At 48.5% G+C, this 15736-nt stretch overlaps 1 protein-coding gene across 1 annotated transcript; it reads left to right on the forward strand.

The window, feature by feature from the left end:
* Window positions 1–13999: 13999 nt before the first annotated feature.
* Window positions 14000–14927, forward strand: LOC103712394 (transcription factor ILI6). The gene is made up of 2 exons (XM_008798907.3): window positions 14000–14460; window positions 14579–14927. Exons 1-2 carry the CDS (start codon window positions 14335–14337, stop codon window positions 14729–14731), a joined length of 279 nt encoding a protein of 92 aa, XP_008797129.1. The 5' UTR covers window positions 14000–14334; the 3' UTR covers window positions 14732–14927.
* Window positions 14928–15736: the final 809 nt, after the last annotated feature.

The following is a 15736-nucleotide window of genomic DNA, read 5'->3' on the forward strand; positions in this document are numbered from 1 at the left end:
CCGATTTCCAGCGGGATAACGGCCTCCGTGCCGTATGCCAGGTTGAAAGGGGTCTCACCGGTGGGTAATCGGAACGTAGTCCGGTAAGCCCAGAGGACGTTGTACAGGTCCTCGACCCATTGTCCTTTGGATCGGTCAAGCCTAGCCTTGAGCCCCTACAAAATGGTACGATTAGTTACCTCAGTTTCTCCGTTTGTCTGCGGATGGGCGACCGAGGTGAAGCGGTGGTCGATGCCGAGTTCGGAGCAAAATTCTCTGAAGCGGACGTTGTCGAACTGGCGGCCGTTATCTGAAATGAGGATACGGCGAAGTCCGAATCTGCATATTATGGACTTCCAAATAAAGTCCCGCATTTTTTGCTCGGTGATCCGAGCCACGGGTTCGGCTTCGACCCACTTAGTGAAGTAGTCGATGGAGACGACCAGAAATTTTCTTTGCCCGGTGGCTAGGGGGAAGGGCCCCAGAATATCAATTCCCCACTGGGCGAATGGCCAGGGGGCGATAATTGAGGTCAGCGGGGCCGAAGGTCGGCGCTGGATGTTGGTATTCTGTTGACACCGGTCACACTTCCGGACGAAGTCCGTTGTGTCTTTTTGAAGCGTGGGCCAAAAGTATCCTTGCCGCAGGATCTTATGGGCTAGTGCCCGGCCTCCTAGGTAGTTTCCACAAATCCCTTCATGGACCTCTCGGAGGGCATAGTCCGCCTCCGAGGGGCGGAGACATCTAAGGAGAGGAGAAGTAAATGACCGACGATAGAGCTTGTTTTCATATAGGACGTACCGGGAAGCTTGACGCCTGATCCGGCGGGCCTCCAGCTCATCACGAGGGAGGATCCCATCCTGGAGATAGCGGACGAACCCGTCGATCCAGCTTGGCTCGAAGCCGATGCACATGGTTGGTTCAGGTTCCTCTGTTCTGGGTGTTCGGAGATACTCGAGCACCGTTGCCTTGGAGAGCTCGCTCATGCGGGAGGTCGCCCGCTTAGACAACTGGTCCGCCCTGAGGTTCTCCGCTCTGGAAATATGCTGGATGGTGAAGGAACCTAAGACAGACGTAAGTTTCCGCACCTTTTGGAGATATTTCCACATCGATGGCTCCTTTGCTTCGAAGTCTCCCTAGACCTGGCTTACTATTAGCTGGAAGTCGCTGAAGGCCTTTAGGTCTTCCACCTTCAGCTCCTTCGCCAATTTGAGTCCGGCAATGAGCGCCTCGTATTCTGCCTCGTTGTTTGAGGCCGGAAACTCGAGGCGTAGGGCTTGCTCGGCCACCACCCCATCCGGGCTGGTGAGGATGAGTCCCGCTCCGCTACCCCTCGAGGTCGAGGAGCCGTCCGCATATAGGACCCATGGCGGCCTCGGGGTCTCCTCCGCGGGTGTGAGTGGCAGCTCGGAGTCATCTGGCAGGGTGCACTCCACGATGAAATCGGCGAGTACTTGAGCTTTAATGGCTGGCCTGGGCCGATATTCAAGGTCGAACTCTTCGAGCTCAACCGCCCATTTGGCGATCCTTCCGGCACGATCCGACCTCTGCAGTATTTGCTTCATAGGCTGGTCGGTCAGTATGGCTATGGTATGTGCTTGAAAATAAGGCTGGAGTCCCCGAGCTGAAATGATCAGGGCAAAAATTATCTTCTCAAGCTTAGAATATCGGGTCTCAGCATCCCTGAGGACCCGGCTGGCATAGTAGACTGGCTTCTGGAGCTTGTCCTCTTTCCGGACCAGAACCGAGCTCACTGCGACCGGAGAGACGGCCAGATATAAATACAGAACCTCGCCCTGCCGAGGCTTAGTGAGCAGCGGGGGAGAGGCCATAAGGTGCCTGAGTTCTTCAAAGGCTTGCTGGCATTCCTCCGATCACAGGAAGTTCTTTGGCCGCTTAAGGATCTTGAAGAATGAGAGGCAGCGCTCGGCCGATCGGGAGACAAATCTTCTCAAGGCGGCGACCCACCCGGTGAGCCGCTGCACTTCTTTAACTATCCTTGGAGGTGTCATCTCTAGCGCCTGAATTTTCTCGGGGTTGGCTTCGCCGCGCTGGGTTACTATGAAGCCCAGGAATTTACCCGAGGTAACTCCGAATGCGCACTTTGCGGGGTTAAGCTTCATTTGATACTTTCGGAGCTTAGAGAAAGTTTCATTGAGGTCGGCCACATGGTGTTCTGCCTCTCGGCTCTTCACCGGCATGTCATCCACATAGACTTCCATATTTCGGCCGATCTAGTCTTCAAAGATTTGGCTGACCAACCTCTGGTATGTGGCTCCGGCGTTCTTCAGCCCGAATAGCATTACCTTGTAACAATAGGTGCCCTTGTCAGTGATGAAGGCCGTCTTCTCCTCATCTTCAGGCGCCATTCGGATTTGATTGTATCCTGAGAAGGCGTCCATGAAAGTCAGCAGCTGGTGTCCTGACGTGGAGTCGACGCGTTGGTCGATGCTGGAAAGAGGAAAACTATCCTTCGGGCAGACCTTGTTAAGGTCGGTGTAGTCCACACACATGCGCCACTTCCCGTTGGCCTTCTTTACGAGGACCACGTCGGCAAGCCAATCTGGGTAGGAGACCTCTCGGATGAAGCCGGCCTCAAGGAGCTTATCCACTTCCTCGGCTGCCGCTTGCTGCCGTTCCGGGGCAGAGCCCCGTTTCTTTTGTTTTACGGGCCTGTAGGTCGGCTTCACCTGGAGTCGGTGGATCATGACCTCTGGATCAATTTCCGGCATGTCGGTGGGCGACCAGGCGAAGACGTCAATGTTGGCCCGGAGGAATTCGGTCAGGCGCCTTCTTGCACAGGGGCTTAGGTCGGAGCCGATCTGCACGGTTAGCTCTGGACAATTTTCTCGTAAAGGGATTCGATTAAGAAGCTCACCGGGCTTTACTTGCTTCTTCCAGAGGTCATCCCTTGCGTCCAAGGTTTCTATGGGCAGCGCGCGGCCCATCGCCTGAGTTGGCGCTTCGGCTGATAGCTCTTGCCGACTTGACGCTTCAGTTGGTTGTTTTGCTTTGCGGGTTGCCATGTAGCATTGTTTGGCCATCAGTTGGTTCCCGCGGACTTCGCTTACCCCTTGGCTGGTGGGGAATCGCATGAGTAGGTGGCAGGTTGAGACCACGGCCCGAAGGGCATTTAGCCCTGGTCGTCCGAGGATGGCGTTGTAGACTGAGGGTAGGCGGACCACAAGAAAGTCCGTCCTCACAGTACTTTCTCGGGGGGCGAGGCCGACCGTAACAAGAAAGCTGACCTCGCCCTCGATCGGGACCGAGTCCTCGGTGAATCCGACAAGTGGGGCGTTAATTCTCCGAAGCTGGCTTTCCGTTGACCCCATTTTTTGGTAGGCGTGGTAGTACAGAACATTAGCCGAGCTTCCATTGTCAACTAAGACACGTTTTACATCAAATTTATTTACAATCATGGAGATGACCACAGCATCATCATGAGGGGTCTCAACCCCTTCCAAATCCTCGTCCGTGAACGAGATGGCTTCAGAAGTGCATGGGCGCTTTGGGGGAATTCCTTCTTGGGCTGAATCTTCAGTCGAGGTTCCTCCAATTACATTGATGGTGCCGGCGATAGGCCTATTGCTATTCAGGTTTTCGGGCGGCGTGGCGTTTTCCACTGGCCTTCTTTCCTCACGTCGGTTCCTTACGAACCGATTGAGTACTCCGCGGCGGATAAGCGCCTCAATCTCATCTCGGAGCTGAAAACAGTCCTCCGTGTCGTGGCCGTGGTCTTGGTGGAAGCGGCAATACTTTCTGGGATTGCGAGGAACTCCTGTATCTCGCATAGAAGGCGGAGGTCGGAAAAAGTCCCGACCTTCAATCTCCATCAGGATCTCGGTCCAGGGTGCGTTGATGGGAGTGTAGTTTTCGTACCTCCCCAGATACGTCCGAGGTCGTAGTGGGGACCCCGGCTGGGGCGGGGACCTCGGTCGAAGCTGTCCCCGCTGTCGAGGCGGGCTTCTCAGCCGGGGGAGGTTCTTCTCTCGGCGGGGGGACCGGCTTCTTTGACGGCCGCGTTCCTCGCAGCGTTTCTTCTGCTTCTTTGAAGTTTGTTCAGTTGTACCCCGCCTGGAGGCAATAGCCTCCTCGGCCTTAGCATACTTCCGAGCTCGGGCCAACATCTCGGTGAAGTCGGCAGGAAAACGCTTTTCGATAGAGAAGAGGAATCTGTAGGAACGAGCCCCAGTTTTTAGTGCCGACATGGCTACTGACTGGTCGAGCTCGCGAACTTCCCATGTGGCGGCGGTAAAGCGGTCATGGTACTCCTTGAGAGATTTCCCCTCCTTCTGCTTGATATCTAGGAGGGAGTCTGACATCCGCCGCTGGCGTCGGCTGACAGCAAAGTTGGTGGCGAACTGCCTGCCGAGCTGCTCGAAAGAGGATACCGTGCTTGGCTTTAGCCCGAAAAACCAGAGCCGAGCTGTCCCTCGGAGGGTCGCCGGGAAGGCCTTGCAGAGCACGGCCTCCGAGGAACCTTGCAGTGCCATGAGCGCCCGGTAGCTTTTCAGGTGGTCGAGGGGGTCGGTGGTTCCGCTGTAAGGCTCCACTTGAGGCATCTTGAACCTCGAGGGGATTGGCTCGTCCTCAATCTGACGGAAGAAGGGGGACTTGGTGGTGAATTCAAAGTCTCCCTCATGCCTTGCCTTCCTGCTGCGGAGTGCTTCAATCTGGCGCTCCAGGCTCTCGACTTTCCTATCGAGCTCCCCAGCCCGGGGAATCATCACCGCAGTCTGCTCCGGCCCGCGGTGGTCCGGTGCCGACTCAGCTTCGGAGAGCTGGGGTCTTCTGTCCAAAGATCCCCCCAGCAGTTCTCTCCGGGGAGACACTCGCTCTTCGTTGTTGGCCCTGGAAGAACCGTGAAGGTTATGGGCTTGGGGAATCGGGCCGTTCGGAGGAAGCACCGACGGGACCTGGGCTTGCGGGGTGAGCGTAGGTAGAGCTTCCTCGCGCCGCAGGCCTTGGACGGCGGCGGCTAGGGCCTGGACTTGTTGCACTAGAGCGTTGAACTGTTCTGGCTGAACTTGGGGAACCGGATCAGCCGGAGAAGGCGAATTTTGGACAGAGTGTCCAGGACTATGCGGGGGACGCCGGGAAGCATTGGAGGCTCCCTTACTTCTCAACTTCATGACCGCGACTCGGTCCCTTCCTCTAGCGCCAACTGTTGCTAGAAATTGGACCCGGGGGCGGCCGTCGGCTGAGGAGGTGGAGCTTCGGCGAATTCCGGCGAGCGGCGTCCTCCGTGGAGGGAAAAACCTGCAAGAAGCCGGTGGCCGGGGTTTCCGGCGCCGGCCCTCCGATGCTTAAGTTAGAGGGGGCTTAAATTTGGGAGAGAGGAAGAGGGGAGAGGCGTTCTGCTTTCTTTTCTTCCGGTCCCCCCCATTGAGGAGGAGGGGTTCCTCTTTATAGGGGGGTCGGGTTACCTGTGATGTGATGGGGCAAGGTCGTCGTATGACTTAGCACGTCGCTCGAGTTGGTGCGTGATCAGGTGAATTAATGCTTCGATATCGGCGGTGAGGTCGGGATCAGAGAGTTGTCACGGCTGACCGAACACTGCCGAGCCGACTTACCGTGGAGGACTGAGGATCCATAGATAACGGGAGCTATGCGCATTGATTGTTGAGTGAGCCGGAGATACACATTAATTGTTGAGTGAGTCGGAGATACACATTAATTGTTGAGTGAGTCGGAGACATGCATTAATTGTTGAGTGAGTCGGAGACATGCATTAATTATTGAGTGAGTCGAGGGTTTGCAGAGGTCATGCGCATTAAACGCTGGAGGCGGTGGCAGGGTATGGCCCCTAACTAGACTTCGGCAGGGTGCGAATGTGGTAGGTGGGCGGCGAGGGCGGACTTCCGAGGTTGGGAGCTCTTTGGGTAGGACGTTCCGGGGTCGGGCACCGAGCTCGGCCGCCCGAGGTCGGCCGTCACCGGTTCTCTGATGGCAGAGTTTTCATGCACTCGGGGGGGGAAGGGTGCGTTCGCCCAACAAGAAGAATGCTCATCTTTTCTTTGAGGGAATAATGTGCTGACATAACCCCCGGAGTAGCTGATTATAAGCTTAAATGGAGCATGATGCGGCTATCCCATTTTAAACTTATTTCCACAAGGATATATGCCTTCTAAGGGATTAATCCCAAGTCACAAACAGCAGTATCTACAAGTTTACCTCGTAACCTCCTCTTGCAGGCTTTGCAAAATTTATAATGGAAGAAGTAAATAATATTAGGCCACGTGTAGCACGACTCGACGTGGATAGAGAGATTGGGTAGGAGAGGGGTGTCAAGTTTGACCCGTCCACTCCGGATGATCTTTTAGTTATATTAGCTCTCTGAAATTATTAGTTAGATTGGATCTATCAGCTTATGGTAGACCGGTTCTATTAGAAAGTGCCGCATAATTTAAATATCCACGAGGAAGTCTTATTGTTGGGTTTTAGGGATAAGGTACGCGGAGAGTGTGAGGACTAAAGGGTGGAGCATGCCGATCGGACATGGTGGAAGATCAGGGCCCCCTTCGGTAGAAGCGGGGCAAGGACCCATTCCCTCGTTAATGAGGGCACGGACGTTCTTGATGGGATTTGTGGATGGAGGGTGAGGGAGGAGAGATAGTGGTGCGGACACTAATGCCAAGTGACCCGTCACTCGAATCTACGGTCACCGCAGAAAGATAGTCCAACCAGTTTGATTTTATTTTGGATTGATTTTATATTATTTTATATTGTTTTATTTTATGTTGATTGGGCTTATTTGTATATTGTCATGTTAGGGCTTTTATGGGATTTTTTTCTTTGTAGAGGTCTTTTTGTTACTTTATGATCCTATATATATAAGTCCATGTACTTGTTTAGGGTTATTGAATGATTGAATGAAATAGCCTCATTTTCTCTGAAATCCTGGTGTGAAGCTATGGCTAGAGCCAGTGAGAAGCCTGGTTCTTCTTCTTCCCCATTCTCTTCTCTTCTTCTTCCTCCTTTCCTCTCCTCCTTTCAGTTGTCCTGCATCAACTTTGGTATCAGAGCTAGGTTCGGCTTTGCCTCTCTTGCCAAAGCCCTGGGATCCAGTACTAAACAGCTCTCTTCCTGAGTCGTGAAGCATACAGTTACGGAAAAGAAACCTCTCTCTCTCCCGTGACCTGCTGGCCGTGAATTCCCTCTTCTAGAAATTGATCTCGTAGCTGTCCGAGGGATCAAGCATCAAGGGGAAGCAGTACAATAAAAAAAAGAAAGAAAGAGGAAGCCTGAGATGGCCAACGAAGAACCGTGCCCGAATGCTCCGCCACCGCGCACTGCTCTCGGGCGCCCGATGCCGCCTTCTCCTTCAGCAAACGTCGCAGCGCCTCACCACCGTCGCCACAGAAGCAGGTAACCAATCTGCAACTTCACCTCAAAGCCTCCACAAAGGAGCCGGAGTAGGAACGGGTTACCGGAGTGGTCGTGCCCGTTAACCCGAGTCCATTTTGCCAAAAAAAGAAAAAAAAAAGAAAGAAAAGAGAGAAAAAAAGGAGAGAAAAAAGGAGCGCATATGACCCTCACATGACGGACTAAAACAGGTTATCGGAGCGGGTCACGCCCGATAACCTGAATCCTATCGGATCCGAGTAAAAAAGAAAGAGAAAATATCTGTTCATCTTCTTCCTCCGCTCGCACGCAGCGTTGCCCCACTCCACTGCTTCGCTGCCTCACCGCCTCCGCCGTTGCTTTCCCTCGATTGTCTATGTCGCCGCCGCCTCGCCGGCTCCACCGCCACCAAACTCCGCCGCCACATGCCTTGTCCTAAATTTCTCCTCTCCCATTTCTGCTTCCGCCATCACTGTCTTCGACTTGACCGCTCTCACCTCTGCCGTCACCATTTGCTGCTACACCTCCTCCCCATTGTCGCTTGCCACTTCCTTCTCCTTCGCTTCCGCCCGAGCCCCACCACCCTTCACTTTTCCCCTCCAAGCTCCACCGCCCCTCTGCCCCTCATCCTGTAAGAGAGCACTCGACCACTCCTCACAGCTTCGTTCCTTCCCCTCAAGTCCTCTCTTCAAGCATTTCGGCATTGAAACCACCAAACCGCACCCCACACCCGGTTTCCCCTCTCTCTCACATCTCCCGATCCCGTCCCCTCTCTAATCAGCCGAGCCATTATCATCAGACCCATCATGCCCAATGAGCCCGCTTTGTTGCGGCCCGATACCACTTCCAAGCATCTCCTTTAGCCCACTTGACCTGCAGCCCGCTGAGTCACTGTGATTAGTCCCACAATAGACCCACTGTAGCCTAAGCAATTTGCATCCTAAGTCTCTATACCCAATCACCGCATCCAAAAGGTTGATATCATCAAGCTCTACTTGAGCCATTTGGCGAGCCGGCTTGCTGCACTTTGATCGTCGCCCTCTATCGGGCCAAGTTTGTCCTCTCCTGAAAATTTAGTTTGCTTGCTTAAATTTGGCATTTTATAGTTATTTTTGTGCTTGGTGGTATACCCCAAACATCCAAAACATATGCTTTCACACACCTCCACAAAACATACGAAAACCCTAATAGCAGCCCTCTTTATTATTAATTGTAGAGCTAAACCCTCGTTGGGAGACCTACGAGGCTCCGTGACATCCGACAACCCACTGGATACCTGTACTATTTGACTGCAGTTACTTGTTGGCTTGCGTCACTTATTGGTTCCTAGTTTGAAATATTTCTCTGTTAGGGAATAGTCTAGGATTATATTGAGCATACACATTGAAATTTAATATTCATTGCATGCATTAGGTCTACCTCGACACCAATATTGTCCTCATTTGATAGGATAGTACATATTTGAGTTCATTCATCATATGCACCTTCGTAGTGGTCGTGTCATCCTGCATTTCGAAACCTAATCTATCATAGATACTCGCATCGAAGCTCTAATGAAGGCAGTTGAAGACTTGACCACAATATCCACCCAAGCCTGTGCCCGACTAGACTTACCTGAGGCTTCCCTTTAGAGGATTATGGGATTCAAAGAAGGTAGTGCCTCGATCTCTGGGATGAAACCTTAGACCATCTAAGATCTGTGCGATAGGGCCACTTTGACCCTAATTCCTTTTTAGGCCGCCCTCCAACCTACCCTCGTCACAGAGGACCGGTTTCAGTACCTAATGTCGATAGGAGTTATCGACACAATGTAGAACCTAGACAGCCTCGTGACCATGATGAAGATGTGATGAAAGGCATTTGGGTTGAAGCCCCCACTTTTGATGGTCGTCTTGACCCAAAGGTCTTCTTAGTCTAGTTGCACGAAATGGACCACTTCTTTGAGTGGTATAATTTGTTTGAAGAAAAGAAGGTCCGATTTGATAGGATGAAGCTCATCGATCGAGCTAAGTTTTTCTAGCAAAACACTGAATAATTCCTAGCTAGGAGACGTCAACCGGCCATAACTGATTGGATTGAAATGAAAGAAAAACTTACGAAAAAAAATACTTGCCCATTAGCTACCAAGATGATCTTCTTGACCAATGGAATAACCTGAGACAAGGAACCTGATCAGCCACTGACTACATTGCACTATTTGATGAATACATGATGCGATGTAATGTGATTGAGGATGAGAAAATGGTCCTGAGCCGGTTCCATACAGGTCTTAATGATGAACTTAGGAAGGAATTTGTCCTCTGAGAGTGTCCACTTTAGACCATGCATATACATTCGTGCAGAACAATGAGCAGGTCTCCAAGTCCATGTTTGTGAGGCGCTCTGACGATCAGAGTACTTCCACTAATCCTCATTCTTCGGGGCCTAAACCTTCTATGGGGTCCTCTGCCCCTAAAACCCCTTCTACCGCTCCTATCCCAAGCCAAGACACTAAAGGCAAGAAAATTCTTGGTGAGCCTTCCAAACTATATTCCAAAATTCAATACTACAAATGCCAAGATTTTGGTCACGTCTTTCAGTGTGCTAACAAATCTCTCATTATTGCTCAAAAAGAGCAAGGAGGTGACACAGGTGACTTGGAGGAGCAAGTCTATGAACCAAACCTCGATGACATTCAGAACATTAAGGAAGAGTGTGATGAAGGACTTGATACCTTAGGATGCACCTGGACTACACATACTTCATTTGCACAGTCAGAGAGAAAGAGTTTGACCAGTCCACCATGAGTGTAGTCAAGTGTGCCCCTGCACAACCCGACGAAACTGATGACTGGAGAAGAACCTCGATTTTCCATACTTATATTAAGTGCGGAGTGAACAATTATAAGATTGTCATCGATAGAGGGAGTTGCATTAATGCAATATCGCCTAACATCGTCTTCTGCTTAGGTTTGAATTCCATTCCCCAACCACAACTCTATAAGGTCTTTTGGATTGACACAACTTCTATTTACATCAAAGAGAGATGTCTTGTGCCCATTCACATCTTCTCTTACAAGGATACTGTATGGTGTGATGTAATCCTGATGGATGTAGGACATCTAATTTTAGGAAGATACTGGTTGTTCGACCTTAATGTCACCATCTCTGGTCGATCCAATTCTTGTTCTTTCGTATTCGAGGGCAAAACGATTAAGCTTAATCTTTTGCTGCCCAAGCCACCTGACAAGAACAAGAGAAGTGGAGTATCAAAGGACAAAGATCTCCACAATCTGCGTCCTGCTGAATTTGAGCAGGAGGTGTTCAGCGAATTTTTAGTGTCCATTCTATTTGTCCAAGAAGTTCACCCTCATAATTCAGTCAAAAGGTCCATCGGCATAAGTCCATTTGAGATAGTACATAGTTATAAAGCTAGAAAGGATGTCGATCTTCTACCCATGTCACCGCACATTCACATTTCAATGTCTACACATGCATCTGCACAACACTTACATAAGTTGCATCAGGACATTAATAAGCGCATTCATGTGAGTAATGCTCAACATAAACTACAAGTTGATTTCCATAGGCGGGATAAGATATTCCAACCTTGGGATTATGTTATGGTATGTATTCAGCCTAAGCAGTTTTCGCATGAAACCGTTAAGAAATTGTAGGCTCGTAGTTCGGGGCTATTTTGGATATTGCATCGGGCTGGCATGAATGCCTATGCTATTGATCTTCCATCCGATTTTAGTATCAACTCTACTTTTAATATTGAAGATCTAGTTGCTTTTAAGGATCTACAGGCCATCCCTGATGACCCTTTCGCTGAGCCTTCTCTTGAGCCCGCTGATTTTCCTATCCCTGATTCCATGCCATCCTACTTCTTTTGCCTCTCCCACCAACACAAAAAGAACTCATTGATGCCATTTTAGACAAGCAGAGCATTTTATCCAGTGATGGGAGCATTCAACACTTGTTGGTTCATCGGAGAGGACGGTCAGAGTCTAATTCGACTTGGATCATACAGGAGGAGTTCTAGCATATAGATCCGGACTTATTGGAGTACTACCAGAGCCATGCCGGGATGCATTCGTCAGGGTCAATTTTTTTTCATCCGGAGGAGTTGGTGAGGACATCAGTGCCAGGTCACCCGTCACTCGGGTCTACATCGCCGCAGAAGAATGGTTCAGCCAGTTTGATTTTATTTTAGATTGATTTTATGTGATTTTATTTTGTTTTATTTTATATTGATTAGGCTTGTTTACATATTGTCATTTTTATGGGATTGTTTTCTTTATGGGATTTTTTTTATTATTTTGTGATCCTATATATATAGGTCCATGCACTTGCTTAGGGTTATTGAATGATTGAATAAAATAGCTTTTTCTTTCTGAAATTCTAGTGTGAAGCCATGGCCAGGGTCAGGTGAGAAGCTTGGTTCTTCTTCTTCTCCCTTCTCTTCCCTTCTTCTTCCTCCTTTCCTCTCCTCCGTACAGTTGTGCGGCAGCCTTGTGGCGAGGGATTCTACCCTCATGATTGCCACATTGAGACAGGAGATCGATTGGGCAGGGGAGGTCGGTATCACGGAAGGGAGAGAATGAGCGGAGGAGAAAGAGGGCGAAGCGGAGGAGGGGAGGGACAACTAATGCCGGCAGTCCGAGTCTGGGCAATAATTTCTCCTCCATGCATATCCAAAGTGGTGGAGCTCAAGACTTTTGCTCTCTTTACATGGCGGACAACCAAAAAAGTTTGGAATCTAAACATTTCTGGGAGAGCTTGCTTGGGTGCCAGCTTATTGCCAAGCTAGTCCACTTACTTCACATAGGAGTGCGTGATTCTTAGCTTGCATGGTGCCAAAAGAGATGTTGCTTGTTGACTCGACTTTCTCTAGGTGTTTGGGTTGAAATATTTCCAATGTGAGCTACAACCTTTATAAAAAAGTATTCATATCTAATGAAGGAAAGGTCCTCTTTTTTTGCAAGAAGTATGACAGGAATGTTCTCATTTAGGTTCAAACCTGAGATCTCCTCCCAGTGCTCGCCAGTAAGCCTGAGTCCGGTTAAGATCCCACGTTTCCAAGTCTGCATGGCAACCTAACGTACGAATCATTGCCACATTCATCGGTTCACCATGAATCACATGCGCTAAGTTCAAACCCATCGGCTGTGGTCTCTCTGTAAACTTTAAAGATAATAAAGATCCTCTTGATGCTTTATTAATGCTTGGCGCGAATGTCAGATAAGATAGTACCTCATACGTGATGGATGCCACACGTGCCATGCATTGCAAGAAGCATGCACCTTGTGTTAGAAGATAAGGATCTAGCTACAACAGTCGATATCAAGATATTGCTTATTTTTATTGTTGATATTTGCCAATGCTACTATTTCAGAAGATCCATAGCATACGACTGAATTATAATTCTGAATTGGCAGTTAAGTAAGATTATGTTTATAAGACAAACTGAAATTGGATAACTATAAGTTTTTCATGGACCATACAGCTGATGGAATGATGGATTGAGGAAAAGTTACCCATCACCCTTACTAAGAGGCTTGAGGAAAAGCTACCCATCGCTTTGCACCTTAGCACTAAAAAGAAAAAGAAAGAAAAGAATAACAACTACAAGGTTTTGTAGAGTCAATCATATATTAACTAATCATCAGATACCAAAAGTTCAAGCTGTTAGAAAATGAATTAGCGACATGTATTTATCAAACTTCACAGATAAAACTAAAAAAAATATTACACTCAAAAAATTAGATGAAATAGATCATTTAGACATGCTTTCTAAACAGTAGAAACTATCACTTCATGTGCGACCTATGCTGATATTGTTCGCGGTTGTTTAGTTGTCTGAATTCTTTCAGAACAAACTGGTTTATTTTTGAATTTTATATGAACTTCAATTTAAGAAAGACTCGTCAGACACTCTATTTGATGAATTGCCGTCACCTATTCCTCTCCTACCTTCTAAAATTCATTTCAGAAGCAAAGTCCGCTTCGGAAGTACCATGGTCATCTTTAAATTCATTGAGAGATTACGTACTGACCATATTAAACCAATATTTTCCTCTCATCACACAATCCATGCATTTTGCCTCCATCAACCTGTGGCTCTGTGAAGGAAGGAAAGCTCTCTGTAGGTAAAATTTGAGTTCGAGTGGTCTTATATTTCTTTTCCGACCATCAAGATTACTAAGCCAAGATTTTCTTCGGGCGCCAAGGCCCCACTAAGCCTGCATCTATTTTATAGTAAGTGAGACAAATATTTAAATAACAAGATAACATGGCCTGCGTGGTTTCCTCTGACATGAGGTGAAGTTATTGGTTGGACCAGGTCCACCAGCTCGGTGGTGGACATGTCCAACCACAATGAGACGCACAAATACGCCAGTATGTATGCAGGCTCCTTTATGGTTGGACTGGTCCACCACCGATCTGGTGGACCTGATCCAACCGATAAGATCGAACTCGGTCCGGAGTCGTCGTTGGCTCCCGCTCGAAGCATTTCGCCGTCCCCCGCAAACCCAGATGTGAATCTAATAATTTCTCCACTAATTTCTCCGCTTGCAGACACCCACAGTCCCCAGATGTGACTCTCTCTCTCTCTCTCTCTCTCTCTCTCTCTCTCTCTCTCTCTTCCCCCGCCCCTATTTAAATACAACACTTGCCCATCTCTTTCTCCCATGCACCTGTCTTCCTCCCATCAAGACCTCTACTGTTCTGTGTTCATTGCCTCTTCCACTCACCCATCTCTCTCTCTCTCTCTCTCTCTCTCTCTCTCTTCTCTCTCTCGCTCGCTCGCCTTGCTCTCCTAACATAACTTCTCCTGACATCTCTCTCCAGCTTCCGTTGTCTCATCTTCCATCCCTCATCTCACTAACTTTTGTCCCTCAAACTTGGCTCTCTTCATTCTCTTCCACATATAAAATTGACACTAGCTTAGTCTCTTAGACCCTTACCTCCCTAGCTTGTCCCTGATTGAAGCTACACTAAAGATCAACATATCCCATCACTGACAAAGATGTCCAGCAGGAGGTCTCGATCAAGGCAGTCAAGCTCATCGAGGATCACTGATGAACAGATCAATGATCTTGTGTCCAAGTTGCAGGCGCTGCTCCCTGAAGCCGGCATTAGGAGCAACGAAAGGGTAGGTATCATGCCAACCTCCTGTATATCTTTGTGTTTCATACTCTCATTTTCTCTTATTTCCACTGCAACGTTCGTTGGATTTAGATGGTGCTTAGGGTTTTAATCTTTGGGTGCAGGTGTCGGCGGCTAGGGTCCTGCAGGACACTTGTAGCTACATTAGAAACCTGCACCGAGAAGTGGATGATTTGAGTGAGCGGCTGTCAGAGCTGCTTGCCACGACGGACGCGAGCAGTGCTCAAGCAGCGATCATCAGGAGTTTGCTCATGTGATGGACCGGTTTTAGATTTTGGTTGCTAAATGTTGGTGTTTGTTGCCATAGAATGAAGTAAAATGCAGTTAGAAGCCCCCCTATGCTTTTAGCTTAATGAGGCTTGCACTCGTATTCCATGTACTCTACTTATGCTTGATCTCTTTTTGTACCCAGAGCTAAATTTTGCTATGGAGCAAGGTGATTTATTATCCCTAGAATCTCTATATTTGATCATGGATAACTACATATTATAAAATGGTTTTCTGACCCTGTTCTAATTGGGAGGCCCAATGGATGTGGATAGTCTTGATATGTGTCTTGCCTTAACCTTGGAACTGCACTGCTAATAAGGATGCAACAGAAAGCGTGCTGCGTTCTTTTGATGTTAGTGGGGGTTAGTTTCAAGACAAGGATAGGTTAAATTTTTAGAATCTCTAGGATTTCTAATCTTTAGAACGATAGTATATATGCACAGCTCATCAACTCACGCTTCACATTTTCTACTGAAGATGAAGTCATCACTGCGCTTGGAGTGCCAAACTTGCTCCAAAAACTTGAATCCAGTTTTCAGTATTTCTTCTCTCTGTCAAAATACCTATGAATGCTTTCCACAGTAATTTTATTTTAACAACTGCCACTTATATTAGTATTGATCGTGCGAAATATCGCTGCTCAAGTTACCATTGGGCTAGGAAGAGGGCATAGTTCAATGCCAGCATAAACATGAAGCATCCCTTGGATATTGACAGTTTTAGGCAGGTCGTACCCATTGCCAGCTCAAATTTAAGTGGCTCCAGGTGCATTTGGAGGCACAAATGCACATTAACAACGGAACTGTATACAACTGTATGCATGACATAAAGTTGGCCCACCGAGCTCGATTCCGTGGATTTGAGCTGTTTGGATTAAATTAATTCACGGCTTCAATTATGAACAAGCCGAGATGAAATAAAAAGAAGAAATGAAATGTAAGAAATCTGAGCTAACTCCTGGTATGAAACCGATGTAGGATATTGCACCAAAC

Source organism: Phoenix dactylifera, chromosome 8, assembly GCF_009389715.1.
Source record: "Phoenix dactylifera cultivar Barhee BC4 chromosome 8, palm_55x_up_171113_PBpolish2nd_filt_p, whole genome shotgun sequence".
Lineage (NCBI taxonomy): Eukaryota > Viridiplantae > Streptophyta > Magnoliopsida > Arecales > Arecaceae > Phoenix > Phoenix dactylifera.

Bases quoted from the DNA above. Each gene is read 5' to 3' on its own strand.
- LOC103712394 (XM_008798907.3), top strand. From the start codon at position 14,335: ATGTCCAGCAGGAGGTCTCGATCAAGGCAGTCAAGCTCATCGAGGATC. The intron at 14,461-14,578 runs GTAGGTATCATG...CTTTGGGTGCAG, and splicing joins GCATTAGGAGCAACGAAAGG to GTGTCGGCGGCTAGGGTCCT.